The sequence below is a fragment of the Zea mays genome, chromosome 9, assembly GCF_902167145.1.
Source record: "Zea mays cultivar B73 chromosome 9, Zm-B73-REFERENCE-NAM-5.0, whole genome shotgun sequence".
Lineage (NCBI taxonomy): Eukaryota > Viridiplantae > Streptophyta > Magnoliopsida > Poales > Poaceae > Zea > Zea mays.
The window spans coordinates 14416886-14442743 of NC_050104.1; the positions used below are offsets into that span (position 1 = coordinate 14416886).

Genomic DNA, 25858 nt, shown 5'->3' on the forward strand with positions numbered 1-25858 from the left:
AAGACGACGAACTCCGCTCCGCCCGACCCCAGGGCTCGGACTCGGGCTAAGACCCGGAAGACGGCGAACTCCGCTCCGCCCGACCCCAGGGCTCGGACTCGGGCTAAGACCCGGAAGACGACGAAACTCCGCCTCGCCCGACCCCAGGGCTCGGACTCCGCCCTGGCCTCGGCCGAACGACCTCCGCCTCGCCCGACCCCATGGCTCGGACTCGGCCTCGGCAACAGAAGACAGACTCAACCTCGGCTTCGGAGGAGCCCCCACGTCACCCTGCCTAGGGCACAGACCCGCCACGTCAACAGGAAGCGCCATCATCGTCCTACCCCGAATCGACTCGGGTCACGGAGAACAAGACCGGCGTCCCATCCGGCCAGCCCCGCCGGATGGGCAATGATGGCGCTCCACAAGCTCTGTGACGACGGCGGCCCCCAGCTCTCTTACAGAAGCAGGGCGACGTTAGCAAGGACTCGACCGCTCCAACAGCTGTCCCTCCGCCAGGCTCCGTCGCACCTCCGACAGCCACGACATCACGCCAGCAAGGTGCCAAGACCTCTCCGGCTGCCACATTGGCATGTACCTAGGGCGCTAGCTCTCTCTCCGCTAGACACGTAGCACTCTGCTACACCCCCCATTGTACACCTGGATCCTCTCCTTACGACTATAAAAGGGAGGACCAGGGCCTTCTTAGAAAAGGTTGGCCGCGCGGGACCGAGGACAGGACAGGCGCTCTCTTGGGGCCGCTCTGTAATGCCCAAAAGTGTAAAATGGAAATAGAGATGAGCTCAATATTTTGTGACCTATATGTATCATCTCATGTGAACACTTCATTTAAAAGTAAGTAATTAATAAAAGATATGCCACTAAATCATGCATCATGCTGGACTTCATTTTGTGTGCATTTTGTGACAATATAAAAATAGTGTAAAAAGAAATACATTACAATCCAAATTTGGAGATTTAACCCTAATTTGCAAATTGGAGTTTAGAGAAGAGAAAGAAAAATAGTTACACACAAAAATAAAGAAATATATATAAAAAAATAGTTAAACCATCCATATTTTTGGGTTCAATTTGTACATTCAAAATGAATATAAGTTCACATTTAAAATTGGATTCAAATTTGAATTCTAGAAATTAAAAGAGAAGAAAAAGGAGAGAAGAAAATAAAGGAAAAAAATAATAACAGAACTGTTCACGTGGGCCGACTAACCCCACTTTCGGCCCAGTGACCAAATGCCTGTGTGCGCGGCCCAACTCAGGGAAAACGAGCGCCGACACCCAGGGCCCACGGGTCAGCCTATCTCACTTGCGCATGCGCCGTGTTTCTCTCGCAGTTGGGGCCATCCGTTCAGCTGCTCGCTTCCTCTGGTGTGTGGGGCCCAATCGGCAGCGCCCTTCTCCTTCAGATCCGCGCATGGCGCCACGAGCACCGTGGAAGTCGGGCGCCGTTGCCGACCGGCTACAGCTAGTTGGGGGGGGGGGGGGGGGGGGGGGTCTATAAACCAAGCGCCATGCCTTCCCCTAGTTCATCCGCTCGGGGTGTCACGCAGTTAACCAACGCCAGAGAAGGAGTGCGTTGGGAGAGAGAGCAGAGCGCAGCGATGAGGAGAGCAGTGAGGGCCGCCGCTTTGGGGACTTCTTCAACAACGCCATATGGGCTCGGGAATCAGGCCGGTGACCTTCGCGGGGTCGCCGTGGATTCGTCTGGGACCGCGACGGGTGAGTCCGAGAACTGGGGCACCGCTAATCGCTCGCCGGACGTCTGGCGCGCTCACCAAATCACTGTTCGCCGTGGTCCGGTCTCTGCGCCACCCGATTGCCGGTGAGAATGTCGCCATCAGGCTCTCTTGTTCCTCCTCTTTGTAAATCTCGGATTAGCTGTGATTTTGGGGTGCCTGGTCATGGGATTGTTGAACCCCGGTGATGCCTCCGCCGTGAATGGGGTTGCGCCAGCGGCCGGATGGGCGGCGGAATGGCGTGGGGAAAGTAGATAGGCGCCTAGCCGTTGGATTTTGGGCCAGCGGTTAAGATTAGAGCGAGTCAGATTAGATATACTCCGTCCGATCGGAATGGACGCGCGGGATTAAATATGCGCATACCGGTTCGATGCTTCACTCTAGACCATCGATCGCGGATCCGGGGGCCCTGATCTGATAAGTGGCGTGGATAGATATCAGGCGTAGATCTCGGATCCATCGGCCCATGTGCTGTACCGGTTCACTTATAGCGCCACCTAATCGTGACCCTTGATCACAGATCTGACGGTCCATATCAACAAATACCCCTTCGCCGTGCACTTTTCTTAAAGAGACCCCGAGAAACAACTGAATCAACCCGCCGTCCAGAGAACACTATTCTCTGTGTCTCGGTAATCTTACGACAGAGCCCCCTGCGTTTTCCAGGAATTGACTCCTAGTCCAGAGCGTATTTAAAATAAGTAAATGAATTAGTAAATGCAATTTTAATAAAAAACAATTGCTAGAACTTGGAAAATTCATATCTAATTCATTTTAAATCCAAATTGAGCCATTCCAATTTCTAAAATTTTGTAATAAGATTCTCTATCATTTAGTGTCTCTGTTTTGACATGAACTCTGTTAGAAAATTTATTTAACATTTAATCCTATTTTAATCACATTAAACCTTAGGAAATTCATAACTTGAATTCTATAACTCCAAATTTAGTGATTCCAGTCCCTATGATTTCATTTTAATGTATAGATTTTTACTGTGTATTTTATTTACATGTTTGATGTGATGTTGATTTATGCTATACTATGTATGTATTGTGTTGATGCGAATAGACGAGCAAGCCACCGTGGAATCTGAGGTTCAGCAAGTAGAGATAGCTGAGCAGGAGCTCATTGAAGGCAAGTTGTGCCCTTGATCACTTACTTTTTCCCAGCCATGTTCTTATTAATTATAATGATCTGCATAGGATAATTTTGATGGGACCCAATAGGTTACCCTAGTTTTGGCTATCTTTATACCTTGTTTACCACTGAAATATTTTTTTGGGTAGTACTTGCTATTGCTTTATGTGGATTGGGTATGGAGATACACTACTCATGATTATCCTGTTATTATCTTGTTATTATTACTGTTCATGTTAAGATCATTAAATTAATGGGAACATGGAGCGACCACCCGGGAAAACAGTGCTACCACAAGGGTTTAATGGGACGCCCTTGGCTGATTAACTAGGAAAGCTAGTGGAGGTCTTCCTTACCCGAAAGGGGCAAGGGCAGTAGGGGAGTGGTCAGTGTAGGGAGGTCCTTGGGTTGATTTTGCTGCGATGGCGGTCAGGCAAGAACCCTGCACTGGAGCTTCCTATAAACTGTAGCGGGATTTCTGAAGCTAGTGGAACTTTGTAAAGGCCTCGTAGTGTTACCCTGCCTCGCCTCCTCGGTAGAGGTGTATGGGATTGGCCATCTCTTGGCAGATGGGTAACATGACTTGTGGGTAAAGATGCGCAACCTCTGCAGAGTGTAAAACTAGTATACTAGCCGTGCTCACGGTCATGAGCGGCTCGGACCCTCACATGATTAAATATGGAACTTAAATTTAATTTGACATTTGCATCGCATTTGGGATTATTTTATTATTACTTTTCTTTATTATTAGTAAGGTTTGGTATTTACTTACACCTAGTAATTGCTAATAAAATTTTGACCAACTTATAAAAGCAATGCTCAGCCTCAGCCTTTATTTCATTGATCAGCCTTACACTTCATGAACTCCCACCTTTGGTGAGTTCATGCCACATTATTCCCCACGACTTGTTGAGCTATGAACGTATGTGAGCTCACTCTTGCTGTCTCACACCCCCCCACAGGAGAAGAACAGGTGGTCGAAGAGGAGTCGCCTAACACTGAGGAGTTCGATCTGATCTAGGTGGCGTTTCTCAGTTGACTTTGGCGCCGACGATCCTTAGTTCGTTTTATATTTATCTTTATTTTGTAATAAGTCTTCCGCTATGTAATAAATACTCTGATGTTTTATGACATTTATCTCTATACACTCTGTTATTATATATGTTGTCTTCTTTGGCGCATGTATGAGATGCACCCGGCTTTGTCCTTTAAAACCGGGTGTTACACGCTCGCTTCCCTCACCCGCGTGGACGCTTGTAACCCCCCTACTGCAAGCGCACCCGACCTGGGCGCGGGACGAACACGAAGGCCGTGGGACTTCCACCTCTCTCATGCTCGACTCCGGCCACCTTGCCTCTCCCCCCTTCGCGCTCGCCCACGCGCTCGACCCATCTGGGCTGGGGCACGCAGCACACTCACTCGTCGGCTTTGGGACCCCCCTGTCTCGAAACGCCGACAACCCTGATCCTTCCTTTTATAGGCGTAAGGAGAGGATCCAGGTGTACAATGGGGGTGTAGCAGAGTGCTACGTGTCTAGCGGGGGAAGAGCTAGTGCCCTAAGTACATGCCAATGTGGCAGCCGGAGAGATCTTGGCACCCTGCTGGCGTGATGTCGTGGCTGTCGGAGGAGCGACGGAGCCTGGCGGAGGGACAGCTGTTGGAACAGTTGTGTCCTTGCTGACGTTGCCCTGCTTCCGTAAGAGAGCTGAGAGCCGCTGTCGTCACGGGGCTAGCGGGGCGCCATCATTGCCTATCTGGCGGAGCTAGCCAGATGGGACACCGGTCTTGTTCTCTGCGGCCCGAGTCGGCTCGGGGTAGGGTGATGATGGCGCTTCCTGTCGACGTGGCTGGCCTGTGCCCTAGGTTGGGCGACGTGGAGGCTCCTCCGAAGCTGGGGTCGAGTCTGTCTTCCATGGCCGAGGCTGAGTCCGAGCCCCTGGGTCGGGCGAGGCGGAGGTCGTCAGCAGAGGCCGAGTCCGAGCCCCTGGGTCGGGCGAGGCGGAGGTCGTCAGCAGAGGCCGAGTCCGAGCCCCTGGGTCGGGCGAGGCGGAGGTCGTCAGCAGAGGCCGAGTCCGAGCCCCTGGGTCGGGCGAGGCGGAGGTCGTCAGCAGAGGCCGAGTCCGAGCCCCTGGGTCGGGCGAGGCGGAGGTCGTCCGCAGAGGCCGAGTCCGAGCCCCTGGGTCGGGCGAGGCGGAGGTCGTCCGCAGAGGCCGAGTCCGAGCCCCTGGGTCGGGCGAGGCGGAGGTCGTCCGCAGAGGCCGAGTTCGAGCCCCTGGGGTTGGGCGAAGCGGAGTTCGTCGTCTTCTGGGGCCTTAGCCCGAGTCCGAGCCCTGGGTCGGGCGGAGCGAAGTTCGTCGTCTTCCGGGGCCTTAGCCCGAGTCCGAGCCCTGGGTCGGGCGGAGCGGAATTCGCCGTCTTCCGGGGCTTAGCCCGAGTCCGAGCCCTGGGTCGGGCGGAGCGGAGTTCGCCGTCTTCCGGGGCTTAGCCCGAGTCCGAGCCCTGGTTCGGGCGGAGCGGAGTTCGCTGTCTTCCAGGGCTTAGCCCGAGTCTGAGCCCTAGGTCGGGCGGAGCGGAATTCGCCGTCTTCCGGGGCTTAGCCCGAGTCCGAGCCCTGGGTCGGGCGGAGCGGAATTCGCCGTCTTCCGGGGCTTAGCCCGAGTCCGAGCCCTGGGTCGGGCGAAGCGGAGTTCGCCGTCTTCCGGGGCTTAGCCCGAGTCCGAGCTTCCTATGGTGCCTTTGGCAGGGCCTGGCTTCCTTTGCGTTAAATGCTCCTGCGACTTGGCCGGTCGGTGTGGCGATTCAGTCAGGGTTGCTTCTTAGCGAAGGCAAGGCCTCGGGCAAGCCGGAGATGTGTCCGCCGTTGAAGGGGGGCCTCGGGCGAGACGGAAACCCCTTCGGGGTCGGCTGCCCTTGCCCGAGGCTAGGCTCGGGCGAGGCGTGATCGAGTCGCTCGTATGGACTGATCCCTGACTTAATCGCACCCATTAGGCCTCTGCAGCTTTATGCTGATGGGGGTTACCAGCTGAGAATTAGGCGTCTTGAGGGTACCCCTAATTATGGTCCCCGACAGTAGCCCCCGAGCCTCGAAGGGAGTGTTAGCACTCGCTCGGAGGCTTTCGTCGCACTCTTTTGCAAGGGGACCAGCCTTTCTCGGTTGCATTTGGTTCCGGTGGGTGCGTGCGAGCGCACCCGCCGGGTGTAGCCCCCGAGGCCTCGGAGGAGTGGTTTCACTCCTTCGAGGTCTTAATGCCTTGCGTAATGCTTCGGCTGGTCTGGTTGTTCCCTCATGCGAGCTGGCCGTAGCCCGGGTGTACGGTCGGGGCCCAAGTTCTCGGGCTGGTATGTTGACGCTGTCAATGGTTCGGCCGGAGCCGGGTTTGTGAGAGCAGCCCCGAGCCTCTGCACAGGGCGAGAGGGCGATCAAGGACAGACTCGGCTTTTTACATACGCCCCTACGTCGCATTTCCGCAAGGAGGAGGGGGGAGAGCGCCATGTTACCCTCGATGGGCACCGAACATGGTGTCTCCGGTGAGCTGCAAGCGGGTAATCCGAGTGGACGTCCGTGCCCCGTTCGTTAGGGGTCGGCTAGGGGCCCAGAGGCACGCCCAAAAGTACCTGCGGGTGATCTGCCGGACCCGGTCCCCTGGCGACGGGGTCCGAGGGCTCGATGCCTCCCTCCGATGGGATTCCGTTACAAGATCGCTCCCGCTGGTCTCGGAAATGTCCTAGGGTACCTCGGGAGCGCAGCCCGAGCCTTGGTTATGTATCGAACGTACCCCTGGTCATCCCTCGCTCGGCGTCTGGGGCGACTGTGAACCCTTCGGGGGCCAGCCTTCGAACCCCTGATCAGTAATGGGCACGGAGCCCGAGTAGCCTGAGGCGGCCGTGGAACCCTTCGAGGGGCCGGCCTTCGAACCTCTGACCAGTAGTGGGTGTAGGGCCCACGCGATCTGAGGCGGCTGTTGAAACCCTTCGGGGGGCCAGCCTTCGGACCCCTGATCAGTAAGGAGGCTCGGAGCCTGGTTCCTTCACGGGGAAGGATCCCTTTCGGGGTATCCCCCTTTCCCGGTCCCTGTTGCAAGAGATAGAGAAAGAGGAAAAAAGGGAAAAAGGATACAAAACCGAACGACGCGGCGTACCTTTTTTGGTGCGGTTGTTTCGGCGAAGGCGAAGCGTCGCCCGTTGCTCCTGCCAGAAGCGCCACCTGTCCAGCCGCGGAGTTAATGCGACGGGGCGAGTAGTTGGCGGGGCAGCCGTTGCGCGTGCGCGAGCCGTTCGAGGAATGGATCACGGGCGCGTTGTCTTCACACCGTGAGAGGGGGCTCTCTCGCTGCCCCCGGATGGGACGTGAGCTTGGCTGTCGACGTGCCCGCTGCTCCCGCGCGTCTGCCACCGTCATTACTGCTGGCCCTCCTTTGGCCGCGTTGGCCGCCGTGTCAGGCTGGCGCCGCTGGGTCGCGCGCTGGGTTGCCTCGAGTCGCGGTATTGGTTCCGCAATCGAGGAGGCACGGTGGTGGCGCAGGCGATGCAGTTGCTTGCATGCAGCATCTGGCGTGCCGGTTGCGCGACGCGTGGGCCTGGGCCTCCCTGCGGGCGTGTCGGGAGTCGGAGAAGTGCGTCCACTTGGCGCGGTTGCATGCCGCCTGCATGGCTACCCGCCTCTCTCGCCCGTTGGTCTGGGCGAAGGTGGAGGATCACTTGTAACCGCTGGGCGGTTGCGTGCACCACGCGCGGCGGTTTGGCTTCTTCTGCTCGGAGCCGGTCTGCATGACATGCGGGACCCAGGCCCCACGCCGCAGGGGAGGGCTTTGAAGCGTGTTGGAGAAGACTCGGCCCGTGACGGTTGGGAGCGCAAGCAGGGAGAGTTGCCTTTTAAAAGGAGGGCGACCCCTTTCGGAAGGCGACCATGTCTTCTTCCTCCCTCATGCGCCGCATCTTTCCACCTTCCAAGCCCCCGGGTGGGGGATGTCCGCCGTCTTTTCGCCTCATCGTTGGTGGAACACAACTCCGTGGGAGTTGGTACCTTTCAGCCATCGTTCGGCTTCAAGGATTTTCATCAGCCAGCCCGGCTGCACCCCCCCGCCGGCGGTCACCCGAGATGGTGACCACCAGTTCCTGGGTGGGGAGGAGCAAGCCGGGCTGCGATCTTGGTCCCACCCTCAGCTTCAAGGATGTTCGCCATCCTCGTTGGGGCGGGGGGCGAGGCGAGCCGGGGTTCCACCTTCCACGCGGGTCGGCGGACCACCTCTTCTTCCAGCTTCTGGTGGTGGCAATCGCCCTCTGGCCCTACGGCGAAGACGTCCTCCAGCCATGCCGGGGAAGGCGAACTGTTGCTGCCCAGCTAGGATGCAACATTCCGCCTCTTTCCTCGCATTCACAGCGAGGACGGCAGTGAGGATCTGCCGGTATGCTCGGGGGCGACCCGTGTTTTGCTGGTGATTCGCCCAGAGCCTGTCGCTCCACGGGCTTCCCCGGCGTGGAGGTTGTCCATTCCCGCGGAGACGGAACCGGAGTTCCGTTTGTAATGGCACTTCAAATGCCAGGGTTTCTGTTCATCACGGCTTTCGGGGCCTGAACATGTATGTAACGTCGGCACGGAGCCGTGTTTTTTCTTCATCTTTGAGCGCTAAGACTCGTCTGTTGATTATCTGAACCGCTTCACCAAGCATGAGTCGCCCCGTGTCAAGGTGACGAGTGAGGTATCCGTATCCCGGAGGCGTAGGAATCTCTCGGCTCGGTTGGCCTTGCTGTCCGAGGCTCCTCTAGCTTAGTTAAAGAGACCCCTCGGCCGCTCTTCGATGAGCCGAGGCCAGGGGTAGCGATATCAGTATGAACAGAGGCGGAGTCGGCTCGAAAATGAAACCTGGTCGGCCGGAGCCTAGTCGAGTTGTCCGTCAGCGGGACCGATGTCGGAGTTGATCGGCCGAGGCCTCGGACCGGGCTGGCGCCCTTGGGAGATGGATTGGCCGAGGCCCCGGGGGTAACCGGCCGAGCCGCCTGCTCGGGCCGGATTCTCGGAGGAGTCCCTGGCAGCGATTGCCCGAGCGTGGTGATGACGTCGTCCTTCGGAGCGGAGAACCTCGGACCGCGTCGCCGTCCGAGGCTAAGTCGGGCCTCGCCGGAGGTGTCGTCGATGCCGAGGGTGTTGCTGCCCTCTTCCATCGTCAAGACCCGAGCCTGCAGGGTCAGAGTGTCTTGTAGCGTGTGCCTTCTGCAGCCGCCGAGGCCAGGACACACACCCTCGCTGCATTGTAAAGCTGCGTCTCCTTTCCTCTTGTTTCGAGTATCTGGACCTTTTGTCGGTAACAGGGATGTTTGTGCGAGCGAGAGTTGCTTCTCACGGAAGGTGATGAGTGAGGTATTCGTATCCCAGAGGCGTGGGAGTCCCTCGGCTCGGTCGGCCTTGCCGCTTACGCGTACTTTCACCCGCCCATGAGGCCCTGTCACCGACCCGGTCGAGAAGGCTCGAAGGATCGCTTCGGCAGAAGGGCTTCCGAACGTAAAGACTTGTTCGATCCGCGGAGCCACTTTATCCGAACGCGAGTTACTTATCGCAGAAGGTGATGAGTGAGGTATCCGTATCCCGGAGGCGTAGGAGTCCCTCGGCTCAGTTAGCCTTGGCTGCTTACGTGTACTCCGTCGTTTCCAGGACCCACTTTTCGAAGTAGTCAAAAAGCATGGAAGATATTCTGGTGAAAGAGATCTTTTTTCGAGGAAAATTTCGACGCAGAGGGGGTTTCCCCCCTTTTAGCCCCCGAGGGAGGGTCGGGCTTTGCCGAGGCGCGACCGACCCTTCCTTGTTGACTAAACTTTGCGTGGGTGCGAGGTTTATGCACAACTTGAAAACATCTTAAGGGTAAAAGCGACGTAGCTATTGGATGTTCCAAGCGTTGCTGTAGACCTCGCCTTGGCTGTTGGCCAGCTTGTACGTTCCGGGCTTCAGAACTTTGGCGATGACGAATGGCCCCTCCCAGGGGGGCGTGAGCTTGTGCCTCCCTCGGGCGTCTTGCCGCAGCCGAAGCACCAGGTCGCCCACCTGGAGGTCTCGGGGTCGGACCCCTCGGGCGTGGTATCGTCGCAGGGACTGCTGATACCGCGCCGAGTGTAGTAAGGCCCTGTCCCGAGCCTCTTCCAGCTGGTCCAGCGAGTCTTCTCGCCTAGCTTGGTTGTTTTGATCGTCGTAGGCCCTCGTCCTCGGGGAGCCGTATTCCAGGTCAGTGGGCAAGACGGCCTCGGCCCCGTAGACCAGGAAGAACGGCGTGAAACCCGTGGCCCGGCTCGACGTTGTCCTCAGGCTCCAGACCACCGAGGGGAGTTCCTTCATCCATCGCTTGCCGAACTTGTTGAGGTCGTTGTAAATCCGAGGCTTGAGCCCCTGTAGAATCATGTCGTTGGCACGCTCTACTTGCCCATTCAACATGGGATGAGCTACGGCGGCCCAGTCCACCCGGATGTGGTGATCCTCGCAAAAATCCAAGAATTTTTTGCCGGCGAACTGGGTGCCGTTGTCGGTGATGATGGAGTTCGGGACCCCGAAGCGATGGATGATGTTGGTGAAGAACGCCACCGCCTGCTCGGACCTGATGCTGTTCAGGGGTCGGACCTCGATCCACTTGGAGAATTTGTCGACGGCGACCAGCAGGTGCGTGTAGCCCCCGGGCGCCTTCTGCAAGGGACCGACGAGGTCCAGACCCCATACAGCAAAGGGCCAGGTGATGGGTATTGTTTGCAGAGCCTGAGCGGGCAGGTGGGTCCGCTTCACATAGAATTGACACCCTTCGCAGGTGCGGACAATTCTAGTGGCGTCGGCCACCGCCGTTGGCCAGTAGAAGCCTTGCCGGAAAGCATTCCCGACGAGGGCTCGAGGCGCTGCGTGATGGCCGCAAGCCCCCGAGTGTATCTCTTGCAGAAGTTCCTGACCTTCGGCGATGGAGATGCATCGCTGGAGGATGCCCGAGGGGCTGCGGTGGTAGAGCTCCTTCTCATCGCCCAGCAAGACGAACGACTTGGCGCGTCGCGCTACCCGCCGAGCCTCGGCTTGGTCGAGGGGTAGCTCTCCTTGGCGGAGATATTGCAGGTACGGGGTTTGCCAGTCTCGGTCAGGCGTGGCCCCGCTCTGCTCCTCCTCGATGCGCAGCGCCTCGCCCTCGGGGGCCGAGGGTACCTCGGGCTGAACCGAGGACGCCTCGGGATGGGCCGAGGGCACCTCAGGCTGGGCCGAGGGTACCTTGGGCTGGGCCGAGGGTACCTCGGGCTCAGGCACGTCGTTGATCTTGACGGAGGGTTGGTGCAGATCCCGGGAGAAGACGTCCGGGGGAACCGTCGTTCACCCCGAGGCTATTTTTGCCAGCTCGTCCGCAGTCTCGTTGTAGCGCCGAGTGATGTGGTTAAGTTCGAGCCCGTAGAACTTGTCTTCCAGGCGCCGAACCTCATCGCAGTAGGCCTCCATCTTCGGGTCGCGGCAGTGGGAGTTCTTCATGACTTGGTCGATGACGAGCTGCGAGTCGCCGCGAGCGTCGAGGCGTCGGACCCCTAGCTCGATGGCGATTCGCAATCCGTTGATCAGAGCTTCGTACTCAGCCACATTGTTGGACGCCGGGAAATGGAGGCGTAGCACGTAGCGTAGGTGTTTCCCGAGGGGTGAGATGAAGAGCAGGCCCGCGCCGGCTCCCGTCTTCATCAGCGACCCGTCGAAAAACATGGTCCAGAGCTCCGGTTGGATCAGAGCCGTCGGTAGCTGGGTGTCGACCCATTCGGCTACGAAGTCCGCCAAGACCTGGGACTTGATGGCCTTCCGAGGCGCGAACGAGATGGTCTCGCCCATGATTTCCACCGCCCATTTTGCAATCCTGCCCGAGGCCTCTCGGCACTGGATGATCTCCCCCAGGGGGAAGGATGACACCACAGTTACCGGGTGAGACTCGAAGTAGTGTCGCAACTTCCGCCTCGTCAGGATCACTGCATACAGTAGCTTCTGAACTTGTGGGTAGCGGATCTTGGTTTCGGACAGTACCTCGCTGATGAAGTAAACTGGCCTCTGAACGGGCAATGCATGCCCCTCTTCTTGCCTCTCGACCACAATCGCGGCGCTAACCACCTGAGTGGTCGCGGCGACGTAGACCAAGAGGGCTTCTCCATCAGCTGGCGGTACCAAGATAGGCGCCTTTGTAAGAAGCGCCTTCAGGTTCCCGAGAGCTTCCTCGGCCTCGGGTGTCCAAGTGAAGCACTTGGCCTTCCTTAAGAGGCGGTACAGAGGCAGGCCTCTTTCGCCAAGGCGTGAGATGAACCGGCTCAGGGCCGCGAGACATCCCATGACCCTCTATATGCCTTTTAAGTCCTTGATGGGCCCCATGTTAGTGATGGCTGCGATCTTCTCCGGGTTGGCTTCGATGCCCTGCTCGGAGACGATGAACCCCAAGAACATGCCTCGGGACACCCCGAAGACACACTTCTCGGGATTGAGCTTGACGCCTTTTGCCTTGAGACACCGGAATGTCACTTCAAGGTCGGAGAGGAGGTTGGAAGCCTTCCTCGTCTTGACTACGATGTCATCGACGTAGGCCTCGACTGTGCGACCAATGTGTTCGCCGAACACATGGTTCATGCACCGCTGGTACGTCGCGCCCGCATTCCTCAAACCGAACGGCATGGTGACATAGCAGTACATACCGAAGGGTGTGATGAAAGAAGTCGCGAGCTGGTCGGACTCTTTCATCCGGATTTGGTGATACCCTGAGTAGGCATCGAGGAACGACAGGGTTTCGCACCCAGCAGTGGAATCCACGATTTGATCGATGCGAGGCAGAGGGTAGGGAACCTTCGGACATGCTTTGTTGAGACCAGTGTAGTCTACACACATCCGCCATTTCCCCCCTTTCTTTCTCACAAGCAAAGGGTTGGCAAGCCATTCAGGATGGAATACCTCTTTGATAAACCCTGCTGCCATTAGCTTGTGAATCTCCTCGCCTATCACTCTGCGCTTCTCCTCGTCGAATCGGCGCAGAGGCTGCCTGACGGGTCGGGCCCCGGCCCGAATATCCAGCGAGTGCTCGGCGACTTCCCTCGGTATGCCGGGCATGTCCGAGGGACTCCATGCAAAAACATCGGCGTTTGCACGGAGAAAGTCGACGAGCACTGCTTCCTATTTGGGGTCGAGCCCGGAACCGATCCGGATCTGCTTGGAGGTGTCGCCACTGGGGTCGAGAGGGACGGCCTTAACCGTCTCCGCTGGCTCGAAGTTGCCAGCGTGCCGCTTCACGTCTAGCACCTCTTTGGAGAGGTTCTCCAGGTCGGCGATGAGGGCCTCGGACTCGGCGAGGGCCTCAGCGTACTCCACGCACTCCACGTCGCATTCGAACGCGTGTTTGTACGTGGGGCCGACGGTGATGACCCCGTTGGGGCCCGACATCTTGAGCTTCAGGTAGGTGTAGTTGGGGACGGCCATGAACTTCGCGTAGCATGGCCTCCCCAATATCACGTGGCAGGTTCCTCGGAACCCGACCACCTCGAACGTCAGAGTCTCTCTTTGGAAATTGGAGGGCGTTCCGAAGAGACTCTCCCGGCTGTTGCCGGCAGCTTCGGAGGTCCCAGGAATTCCCGGGGCGCACGTACGTGCCCTGGAAATTGCCGGCGAAGGCTTGGACCAAATCGTCCCAGTTGGAGATCTGCCCCGGAGGCAGGTGCTCCAACCAGGCGCGAGCAGTGTCGGAGAGGAACAGGGGGAGGTTGCGGATGATGAGGTTGTCGTCGTCCGTTCCACCCAGTTGGCAGGCCAGGCGGTAGTCCGCAAGCCACAGTTCCGGCCTCGTTTCCCCCGAGTACTTTGTGATAGTAGCCGGGGGTCGGAAACGGGTCGGGAACGGTGCCCGCCGGATGGCCCGGCTGAAGGCCTGCGGACCGGGTGGTTCGGGCGAGGGACTCCGATCCTCCCCGCTGTCGTAGCGTCCCCCACGCCTGGGGTGGTAGCCTCGGCGCGCCCTTTCGTCGAGGTGGGCTCGACGGTCGCGACGATGGTGCTCGTTGCCGAGGTGGCCCGGGGCCGCAGGCGCGGTGTTGCGCGTGCGCCCGGTGTAGACCGAGGCTTCCCGCATGAATCGGGAAGTCACGGCATGAGGTTCCGAGGGGTATCCCTACCTCCGGGAGGCAGAGCTCTCGGCCCGTCGGGCCACAGCGCCTTCCAGGAGATTTTTGAGCTCTCCCTGGATTCGCCGACCCTCGGTGGTTGATGGCTCCGGCATCACGCGGATGAGCATCACTGCGGCTGCCAGGTTCTGACCGACCCCGCTGGATGCGGGAGGCGGCCTGACCCTGACGTCGTTGGCGACGCGGTGCTGGAAACCCTGGGGCAGGTGACGTATTTCTCCGGTTGGGGGCTGGCCCGCCCATACCCGCCCGACGTCCCGGCGGATCGACTCAAGTGCTCCTGCTCCCTCGTCGAGCCTGACCTGCGCCCCGCGGACTTGCTCGAGCTGTGGGTCGTGACCCCCCGCCGGAACGGGGACCACAGCTAGCTCCCGCGGGATGTCGGCGCGAGGCACCGGCCCTGGGAGATCTCCGTCCTCCGGCATGCCGAGGTGGTCGCCTTCGGAGGGATCCCCTAGCTCGACGTGGAAACATTCGCGGCTTGGGCCGCAGTCCTTGTCGTCAAGGCTGCGGCTACCGTCGGAACAGTCGGAGAGGCAGTAGTCACATGCGGTCATAAAGTCCCGCATGGCACTGGGGTTGCCAAATCCAGAGAAATCCCAACAGATGCTGGGATCGTCATCTTCCTTAGACCCAGAGGGCCCGTAGGTCGAGACGTCCGTCAACCGGTCCCAAGGCGACCGCATACGAAACCCCAGAGGGGTTGCACTCGCCTCAACGAGAGCGCCCGCCAAAGCGAGGTCGCTAGGCGGGTTGAGGCCGAGTCGAAATAATGTAGGATGGGAATCAGTCAGTACCTTTTGGTCGACGAGGGACGATGTAGTCACGTCAGGGGCTGATCGCGCCGTCGTCCTAGGTACGAGGGCGACGTCCTGCAGGCCCTCCGCGAGCTCGCTGGCGTCGTCCACTTGCTCGGGATTGGCGTGTCGCGGGGGGACGGCGCTCGCCTTCGTCTCGAACGCGAGGTCGACGCCCGACACGCCCTCCGTTGGGGCGCTGGGGACGTCAATTCGCTCGACAGCCGACGAAGCGCGGCCTCCCGCTCGGCCTTGGTTGCCCCGCCTCCTCCTCCGTTGGCGGGGGAGAGGACGGGGCGAGCTCGAATGTCGTTCTTCCACCGCGCGGGGAAGATGTCGTCGATTCCGCCGCCGGAGGGCGGGTTGTCGGCCGCCATTGTCGTTGTCGCGCGGCGGTGGAAGGAGTATCATGTCGTAGCTGCCGTCGAGGGACATGAACTCAAGACTCCCGAAACGGAGCACCGTCCCGGGTTGGAGAGGTTGTTGGAGACTGCCCATCTGGAGCTTGACGGGAAGCTGCTCGTCAACACGCAGCAGGCCCCTACCTGGCGCGCCAACTGTCGGCGTTTCGAGACCGGGGGGTCCCTAAGCCGACGAGTGAGTGTGCCGCGTGCCCCAGCCCAGATGGGTCGAGCGCGTGGGCGAGCGCGAAGGGGGGAAAGGAGCGAGGAGGCCAGAGTCCGGCGAGAGAGAGGTGGGAATCCCGCGGCCTTCGTGTTCGTCCCGCGCCCAGGTCGGGTGCGCTTGCAGTAGGGGGTTACAAGCGTCCACGCGGGTGAGGGAAGCGAGCGGCCCCAACAGAGCGCCTGTCCCCGTCCTCGTCCCTGCGCGGCCAACCTTTTTTAAGAAGGCCCTGGTCCTTCCTTTTATAGGCGTAAGGAGAGGATCCAGGTGTACAATGGGGGTGTAGCAGAGTGCTACGTGTCTAGCGGGGGAAGAGCTAGTGCCCTAAGTACATGCCAATGTGGCAGCCGGAGAGATCTTGGCACCCTGCTGGCGTGATGTCGTGGCTGTCGGAGGAGCGATGGAGCCTGGCGGAGGGACAGCTGTTGGAACGGTTGTGTCCTTGCTGACGTCGCCCTGCTTCCGTAAGAGAGCTGAGAGCCGCTGTCGTCACGGGGCTAGCGGGGCGCCATCATTGCCTATCTGGCGGAGCTAGCCAGATGGGACACCGGTCTTGTTCTCTGCGGCCCGAGTCGGCTCGGGGTAGGGTGATGATGGCGCTTCCTGTCGACGTGGCTGGCCTGTGCCCTAGGTTGGGCGATGTGGAGGCTCCTCCGAAGCCGGGGTCGAGTCTGTCTTCCATGGCCGAGGCTGAGTCCGAGCCCCTGGGTCGGGCGAGGCGGAGGTCGTCAGCAGAGGCCAAGTCCGAGCCCCTGGGTCGGGCGAGGCGGAGGTCGTCAGCAGAGGCCGAGTTCGAGCCCCTGGGTCGAGCGAGGCGGAGGTCGTCAGCAGAGGCCGAGTCCGAGCCCCTGGGTCGGGCGAGGCGGAGGTCGTCCGCAGAGGCCGAGTCCGAGCCCCTGGGTCAGGCGAGGCGGAGGTCGTCCGCAGAGGCCGAGTCCGAGCCCCTGGGTCGGGCGAGGCGGAGGTCGTCCGCAGAGGCCGAGTCCGAGCCCCTGGGTCGGGCGAGGCGGAGGTCGTCCGCAGAGGCCGAGTCCGAGCCCCTGGGTCGGGCGAGGCGGAGGTCGTCCACAGAGGCCGAGTCCGAGCCCCTGGGGTTGGGCGAAGCGGAGTTCATCGTCTTCCGGGGCCTTAGCCCGAGTCCGAGCCCTGGGTCGGGCGGAGCGGAATTCGCCGTCTTCCGGGGCTTAGCCCGAGTCCGAGCCCTGGGTCGGGCGGAGCGGAGTTCGCCGTCTTCCGGGGCTTAGCCCGAGTCCGAGCCTTGGGTCGGGCGGAGCGGAGTTCGCCGTCTTCCGGGGCTTAGCCCGAGTCCGAGCCCTGGGTCGGGCGGAGTGGAATTCGCCGTCTTCCGGGGCTTAGCCCGAGTCCGAGCCCTGGGTCGGGCGGAGCGGAATTCGCCGTCTTCCGGGGCTTAGCCCGAGTCCGAGCCCTGGGTCGGGCGGAGCGGAGTTCGCCGTCTTCCGGGGCTTAGCCCGAGTCCGAGCTTCCTATGGTGCCTTTGGTAGGGTCGGGCGGAGCGGAGTTCGCCGTCTTCCGGGGCTTAGCCCGAGTCCGAGCTTCCTATGGTGCCTTTGGCAGGGCCTGGCTTCCTTTGCGTTAAATGCTCCTGCGACTTGGCCGGTCGGTGCGGCGATTCAGTCAGGGTTGCTTCTTAGCGAAGGCAAGGCCTCGGGCAAGCCGGAGATGTGTCCGCCGTTGAAGGGGGGCCTCGGGCGAGACGGAAACCCCTTCGGGGTCGGCTGCCCTTGCCCGAGGCTAGGCTCGGGCGAGGCGTGATCGAGTCGCTCGTATGGACTGATCCCTGACTTAATCGCACCCATCAGGCCTCTGCAGCTTTATGCTGATGGGGGTTACCAGCTGAGAATTAGGCGTCTTGAGGGTACCCCTAATTATGGTCCCCGACAATTTTGCTTAGGAGGTAGCACCAAGCTCCATACTTTATTTCTCTTGAAGTTGTTAAACTCCTTCTGCATGGCCAACACCCAGTCCGGATCCTGCAAGGCTTCTTATATCTTGAAAGGCTCAACAGAAGAAACAAAGGGATAGTGCTCACACAAATTAGCAATACGTGAACAAGTAGTTGAAAGCTCTCTTGTGGGTTTTGGTGTTTGGATGACAACCCAATTAAAGGACTAACAAGTGTGCTAAGTGTTGAATAGGTGCTTAATGTAAATCTAACAGGGTTCAATACAAGTGAACAAGTGTGATGGTCCAAAGACTGAATTATCTATAGATAATAAACACTGCTTAAGTGAGACTCGGTGTGCGTAACTCAGAGACAACCGATCAAGCCAAGGATGGAGGCAAAAAGAGCTTCGAGGTACCGAGTGCACGGGAGAAGGTCAAGGAGACCAGGAACCCAAAGCCAGGGGTGAAGAAGAAGACTTGCAAAGTCAAGATTGATCGAGTTAAGAAGAGTTATGGTGCATCAAGGATCACTGCATAAGGACATGACTTACAACCAATGAGGTAACATCTACAGTTATGTGGTGTAAGTCATAAGGCTCAAGGTCAAGCTCGAGAAGTGAACAAGGGAGTTGGAGCTCAGATATGTCAATCTAGATCAAGTCAAGTTGACTTAATGGTTTAGAGTCCAACATCGACCTCAAACATGCCAAATTGGAGAAAGTACCATTCTGAGCTCTGCTAGAGGAGAAACAGAAAAGCTAGGAGAAGAACAAGAAAGATGTAAGTTTCTAGGACTAAATCGATTGGATTATACTCTAAATGTGTTTGTTTAAGTCTCAGGAAAATCCTCCCAAAAGTTGAAGTCAAACGGAGAAAGAATGGAGGAAAAAGTACTTAGTGTGCTGTTGGCTGGTGCACAAGACAGTGAATAGTAACCTGTCCGGTGCACAGGACAGTGAATAGTAACTCTGTCCGGTGCACAGGACAGTGAATAGTAGCACGTCCGTGCACAGGACAGTGAATAATAACATGTCCGGTGCACCAACGGCTAGCTCTTCCAGAGAAGGAAACTGCCAATCAGATCCGTTACTATTCACTGTCTGGTGCGCCACCGGACAGTCCGGTGCACCCGCAACCAGGGAAGGCTGGGAGCTTCCAAATGAAGCTCCAACGGCTCCTAGGCTCTTTAGGGCTATAAAAGGGACCCCTAGGCGCCTCAAACAAGTACACAAGTGCAGCCAACAAGTGCATACATCATTTGGATCAATTCTTTCTCTCCCTCTCTTGTGTATCTCTCTAGTTTGTGTAGAGGCGAAGTTATAAGCCTTTATAGAGAGGGGAAGTGCTGCTGAGAGCTAGAGAAAAATTTTGAGCGCATTGTTACTCTGTCGGAGTGTTGTCGAGAAGATTGTAAGCAGCCACGACATCGTTGTAACTGATATCAACATAGTGGAAGGCTCTATCTGTCGCACTGACAGATCTGAGCAAACAGAGGAAGGAGTTGAAATAGACTCTAAGCCAAGGTGTGGCTAACTCCAACGAGGACTAGGCAAGCATTTCAGGCTTGACCGAACCTCGAGATAAATCCCTGTGTCTGTGTGCTCTGCTCTGTGCTGTGTGCTGTTTCTCTGTCTTATTTGTTGTTTATACTTGCACTTCAATATTTATATGTGGTACAAGTTGTCTTCGAAGTGCAGGGTATTTTAAGACAGGAACTTCAATTCCGCTGCAACCTACTCGAAGGGTCTTTCATTCCACTGCAATCCCGCCTTCGAGTAGAGTAAGTATTTCCAGTAATAAAAGTGAACATTATTATTCGCCTATTCACCCCCCTCTAGGCGACATCTAGATCCTGTTCCCGGGCATAGGGAACTTTCAGTAGTAACTCCCTTGATGATGTCACCAAGGATTTGATCCACCTGATGATCCCTTTGAATATTGGTGTGGACTTGGATTGGAGGTGCATGTGGTACTTCTTCCTCATTTTCTTCTTGTTCTTGTGCTCCCCCTTAAACCATGTCGACGTCTTGAGGTACCTATTTGAAAGTCGCCTAGAGGGGAGGTGAATAGGCGAAACCTGTAAATTATATACTTTGAACACAACCTTCACCTAGGATTATGATTAAAAATAAATAATAATGAATATGGAGCGCAGAAGATAGTTCTTCTTGCTATGAGTTGCTTAATTAATGCAGATAACTTTGGGGGCTAACTCAAAAGATTGTGAGCAAGAGAACTTTAGAGAGAGGGGAAAAGGAAGAAACAAATCAAATGATGATGATCAACACAAATGAACACGACGATTTGTTTCCTGAGGTTCGGTTCCAATGAACCTACTCCCCGTTGAGGAGGCCACAAAGATCGAGACTTTTTCAACCCTTTCCCTCTCTCAATCGGTCACCTAAACCGGTTGAGTGCTTCTTCTTAATCTCACGGGTCATTAAAACCCCACAAGAATCACCACACACTTAGGTTTGGGTAAAATTGCTATATCTCCTGATCACTTCATTTCTAACGTTTTTCTTGTAGATTCTTTAGATTACAACTTGCTCTCTGTCGCTCAATTATGTAAAATGGGCTACAACTATCTTTTTACTGATATTGGTGTTACTGTCTTTAGAAGAAGTGATGATTCAATAGCATTTAAGGGAGTGTTAGATGGTCAGTTGTATTTAGTTGATTTTAATGATAACAAGGCTGAACTAGACACTTCCTTAATTGCTAAGACTAATATGGGCTGGCTCTCGCATCGCCGACTTGTCCATGTTGGGATGAAGAATCTTCACAAGCTTCTAAAGGGAGAACACATTTGTAACAACCTAAAATTATATTCCTGGTAAATTTGGAAAGATTTCTCAAGATCTAAAATTCTTGTGTTTTGAAGCAAGGTAATCGATGAAAAGAACCTCTAGGGACTTAAATAATTAAACATTAAATCTTATGCTTTAAACTATTCTCTAAATAATTATACGAAAGTGTTGTCTCATGAATATTTCATGGTAATAAACATTTAAATCTTGAAATAAGTTATTACTAACTCTATTTAATAGTACGAGAAGGGTACTTAATTATTTAATTGTATGATTCATTCTTTATGTGTTGAAGCATGTTTATTTAGAGAAATAGGAATAATAAATAAATAAATATACTTTGCATCATATTGGAATTTTGAATGTGCATTTAGAATTTGTTTAAATTTAAATTTGAATTTGAACTTTATGAACTCAGCCAAAAACAAGGAATAAGTAGTAAAAAAATATATTCATAAATATATATTGCATATCATGTTGGGATTAATTGTTTGTTTCATTTATATTTGAAGTGCTAAACTCAAACAAGAATTCAAATTTGAGTTCAAAGTGAAAATGAAAATAGAAAGAAAAAAAAGAAATACCTGCGCTTGGGCCAATTTTCTCCTCGGCCCAGGATTCCTCCGCGTCGGCCCACACCTCGTTCTCCATGTGCGGCCCATCTCCCCTAGCGTGCGCACTCCCTGGACCGGTGGGGCCCTAACGTCAGCCACACTATGCGTATCAGGCACCCATTCAGTGTGGACAACCGGGTGCGCACTAACCCACATTCCTTCAACCGCTGCCATGTGGGGCCCGCAATCCATCCTCACTCCCCCTTGCTCCCAACGTGGCCATGGCTCTGACGGTGGGTCCCAGCTAACAGTGTTATCTTCTCCCCCGTGACAATCTCCAACCAAATGTGCGACTTCCACGGGCGCCTCAACCAAACTCCACCCGGATTTCTCGTCGTGAACCAACAACATTCACTCGGACTTTCCCCTCCTCCTGTGCATAAAAGCTGATGCTACGCGGCTTCCTCCTCCTGCAGCTCGGCGCGCTGAACGCCATCTCTAGCGCGTGCCCCCTTCTCTGCTCTCAGACCCGATGCCCGCGCAGCACCATGACCCACGCTTCGTCGTCGACTAACCCTGCTCGTGCGACATCCCCTGCACGGCGGTCGCCCAGCCCTCACCTCCAGCAGCCTCTGCTCTTGCGTGACTCAGCCATGCCCGCGCCGGCGTGCTCGCCTCGGGACCTGCGCGGGAGCTCGTGCCGCTGGGTAGCAGAGGTATCCGACCACCGCCATGGGCGATTCGTGCCCAAGATGCCGGTCCGGCCTCAAGATGAGAACAGGGGGGTCGCTAGAGCATGTTATGTCGATCTAGGTCCTGGTGGGGCGAAAATCGTAACTGGTGGAGCATGGATTTCTCGCCGCGACATCACCACCTCCTTCGATTTACTTTGCGCCTTGGGCGGAACCATCCTTGCCCCAACCAGAGGTACAAATCCGACCGCGAAGTTCATTGCCAACTTCTCTCCATGCAGAACCGATGGGATTTTGGGTTGGGGCGCTATCTCGGCCAGCGCCGGCGAGCGTGCCGCCGTAGAAGGGCCTGTGCGCCACCACGCTGCTGGTTGGGGAAGGAAGGAGGCACTTGTGCCGTTGGATCGGTTTCCATCGGATGAGATTAGATCGTGACCGATTCGTTTCGAGCCGTTGATCCATCCACGGGCATCCACGATTGACGATCCCATACCCTTCCGCTATTTAAGATCTTGACCGTTGATCGGTAGATGTGCGATCGACGCTCGATCAGGGCATGGAGGGCTTAGGACCACTGATCCATGATCCTGCGATCCACGTTGCTTACCATTTTGTTATAATACGTAATCTAATATGGGCCACTGATGGGGAATCCAACGGCTCTGATTATAGGATACCCCTTCAGCCATGCCATTATGCAAAAGAGACCCTGGGGTTTCCTAAAACTAACCCGCCATCCACTAGGACACAAAGACAGTATCAGATAGGTCCTAGACTTTATGAGTTAGACCCTGGGCTTTATTGAAATAGTGTGCTCAGTCCAGAGCTTTGAGAAAATAGGAAAAATAATTTAGAAAATGGATTTCTATTGCCAAAATAATTCCAGAACTTATATAACTCATAGAAAATTAATCTTAGCTCCTTTTTAATTCATTCCAGTTGCATTGAATTCATTTTAATATTGTTTATCATCTAGTAACCTGATTTTGCTATGAAATTTAAAATTGAAATTATGCACTTAGTTTCTTTTATCCAACACTTTAAACTTCGGAAATCCATAACTTAATAACCATAACTCTGAATTTAGTGATTCTTGAACCCATGATCTCATAGAAGCGCGTAGAATATTGTTACACAGTTTATTCTTATGTTTGGTGTAATGTTAATTTTTGCCTATACCATGTTTGTCTGTATTGCTACGTTTAGCAGTGAGGACACGTGTCATCTAAAGAGCAAGTTGGTACCTGGAATCTCAAGTCCCAGGCAAGTTGTGCCCTTGATCACTTCCTTTTACCCAGTCATGTTCTAATTAATCATAATGATCTGCATAGGTTAATTTTGATGGGACCCAATAGGTTACCCTAGTTTGACTATCTTTATACCTTGTTCACCACTGAATCTTTGGGTAGTACCTGCTATTGCTTTATGTGGTTTTGGGTATAGAGATACATATTATTCATGATTATACTTTTATTATCAGTTGTTATTTATTGTTCATGATAAGACCATTATGTTAATTGGAACATGGAGAACCACCCGGAAAAACAGTGCTACCACAAGGGTTTAATGGGACGCCCTTGGCTGATTAATTAGGAAAGCTAGTGAATGACTACCTTACCCGAAAGGGGCAAGGGCAGTGTAGGGAGGCCCTTGGGATGATTTTGCTGCGATGGCGGTCATGCGAGGGATTCCTGCATTGGAGCTTCCTATAAACTGTAGTGGGTTTTCTGAAGCTAGTGGAACTTTGTAAAGGCCTCGTAGTGTTACCCTGCCTCGCCTCCTCGGTAGAGGTGTATGGGATTGGTGGTCTCTTGGCAGATGGGTAACATGACTTGTGGGTAAAGATGCGCAACCTCTGCAGAGTGTAAAACTGGTATACTAGTCGTGCTCACGGTCATGAGCAGCTCGGACACTCACATGATTAATTTATGGAACTAAATTCAATTTGTCATATGCATTGCATCGCAGGTGATGTTGTTACTTTTGTTCTACTGTTTAATTGGGTTGGTATTTACTTATATTTAGTAATTGCTAATAAAATTTTGACCAACTTTAAAAGCAATGCTCAGCTCTAACCATCCTCTTTGGTAAGCCTTACACTTCACGTGAGCTCCCACCTTTGGCGAGTTCATGCACATTATTCCCCACAACTTGTTGAGCGATGAACGTATGTGAGCTCACTCTTGCTGTCTCACACCCCCCACAGGTCAAGAACAGGTACCACAGGATGAGGCGCATGGAGGATGCTGTGATGAGTTCGTGAGTGGTCTAGGTCGTCGTCTCCCAGTCAACTTCGGGTTGCTGGACCGTTGTCTCCATATAATGTAATTATTTATTTATTTTGTACAAAAATTCTGATTATATAGTAAAGATGTGACATTCGATCCTGTGCCATGATTCATCATATGTGTGAGACTTGGTCCCAGCACACCTGGTGATTATGTTCGCGCCCGGGTCTTGGTGCCCTAAAACCCGGGTGTGACAGAAGTGGTATCAGAGGAATGTTGACTGTAGGACGGAACCTAGATAGAACTGGACAACCATTGTCTACTTACCTTTTCTACTCTGATTCTTTCTAAACTTTTCTTAATCTTTTCTCATCTATTTCCGCTGTACTCTGATTACTCTTAATTTTTCCTTCTAAAGACAAATGTGGATTTCACACTTTGAAATCCTGTACCTAAAGTGACTTTTAGGAATAGGAGACCTACCCTTAGGAACAAAATCAAAACTATTTTTGTAAATATTTGTATGCCTGAATGTTTGTTCTTATGATACTTGTCTGATTTGGATCTTTGATTGAGTGTGATGAGTTGTGGAGTAATGTCCACAATTGCATCTGCATATACACATAGGTGTGAAAAAATATTTATAAAATAACTAGACAACCTAGATTATCCCCATTGGAATATATCTAGCTTAAGATATTTATCTTATCCTAAAAGATCCCATTCTAACCAATTCATTTTATCTTAAAAAGATTTTATCTCATCTTAATAGATCTAACTGACCTCAAAAGATTATACCTTATCCTTATGAATTCATCTTGCCCTAATCAGCATATTTATCCCACTCTAGAATAACAACCATAAGCTAATCCAAAATTTATTTAGATCTTAATTAGTCTAATCTAGTCATATCCAACCTAATCTAGATTTTATCTAATCTATTATGATCTAATCTAGAGTAAGTTACTTAATGCTGGTACAAAAGATAAGGCCACACTCCTAATTCACTAAGCCTAAATTGGTAACTTAGATCAACTCGGCCATGCACAATTACCTAACCCGCTTGATATGTTACCTAAATTCACCTACTCCAAAAGCAAAGTAAACCTTATTGGGCCTACCCATCCCAAACATCGACAACTATCTTAACCGTATGTCCTTGATATGGATGGCGACTCCAAGGATGAAGGCCAAAGAAGACCAAAACTCGTCAAGGAAGGAGAGAAGTCAAACTCGACCTTCAGATGCATTACCACCCAGCATTGAGTTCTTTCTCACCGTAAACTTTCTTACCCCAAGCTATTCTTGCCCTAACCTACCCATCTTTTATCCTACATAATAAAATGACTATACATATAGATACTCATGCTCTCCTAATCACTCACTAATGAAAAAAAGAGAGGTTTTTTTTATTTTTGAAATAATTAGAAACTGAAAGTTAAATTGCAAACCACTATTCCTATATCCCTTTTCTTACAAATCTCGAGGACGAGATTTCTGTTAGGGGGGTAGAATTTGTAACAACCTAAAATTATATTCCTGGTAAATTTGGAAAGATTTCTCAAGATCTAAAATTCTTGTGTTTTGAAGCAAGGTAATCGATGAAAAGAACCTCTAGGGATTTAAATAATTAAACATTAAATCTTATGCTTTAAACTATTCTCTAAATAATTATACGAAAGTGTTGTCTCATGAATATTTCATGGTAATAAACATTTAAATCTTGAAATAAGTTATTACTAACTCTATTTAATAGTACGAGAAGGGTACTTAATTATTTAATTGTATGATTCATTCTTTGTGTTGAAGCATGTTTATTTAGAGAAATAGGAATAATAAATAAATATACTTTGCATCATATTGGAATTTTGAATGTGCATTTAGAATTTGTTTAAATTTAAATTTGAATTTGAACTTTATGAACTCAGCCAAAAACAAGGAATAAGTAGTAAAAAATATATTCATAAATATATATTGCATATCATGTTGGGATTAATTGTTTGTTTCATTTATATTTGAAGTGCTAAACTCAAACAAGAATTCAAATTTGAGTTCAAAGTGAAAATGAAAATAGAAAGAAAAAAAAAGAAATACCTGCGCTTGGGCCAATTTTCTCCTCGTCCCAGGATTCCTCCGCGTCGGCCCACACCTCGTTCTCCCCGTGCGGCCCATCTCCCCTGGCGTGCGCACTCCCTGGACCGGTGGGGCCCTAACGTCAGCCACACTATGCATA

The 25858-nt window shown here is 53.7% G+C and overlaps 1 protein-coding gene across 1 annotated transcript; it reads left to right on the forward strand.

Annotated features, from left to right (window-relative positions):
• The first annotated feature begins 1528 nt into the window (after nucleotides 1-1528).
• LOC100278770 (uncharacterized) lies at nucleotides 1529-4031 on the forward strand. Its single transcript, NM_001151938.3, has 3 exons — nucleotides 1529-1822; nucleotides 2805-2870; nucleotides 3836-4031. Exons 1-3 carry the CDS (start codon nucleotides 1654-1656, stop codon nucleotides 3892-3894), a joined length of 294 nt encoding a protein of 97 aa, NP_001145410.1. The 5' UTR covers nucleotides 1529-1653; the 3' UTR covers nucleotides 3895-4031.
• The last annotated feature ends 21827 nt before the right edge of the window (nucleotides 4032-25858 follow it).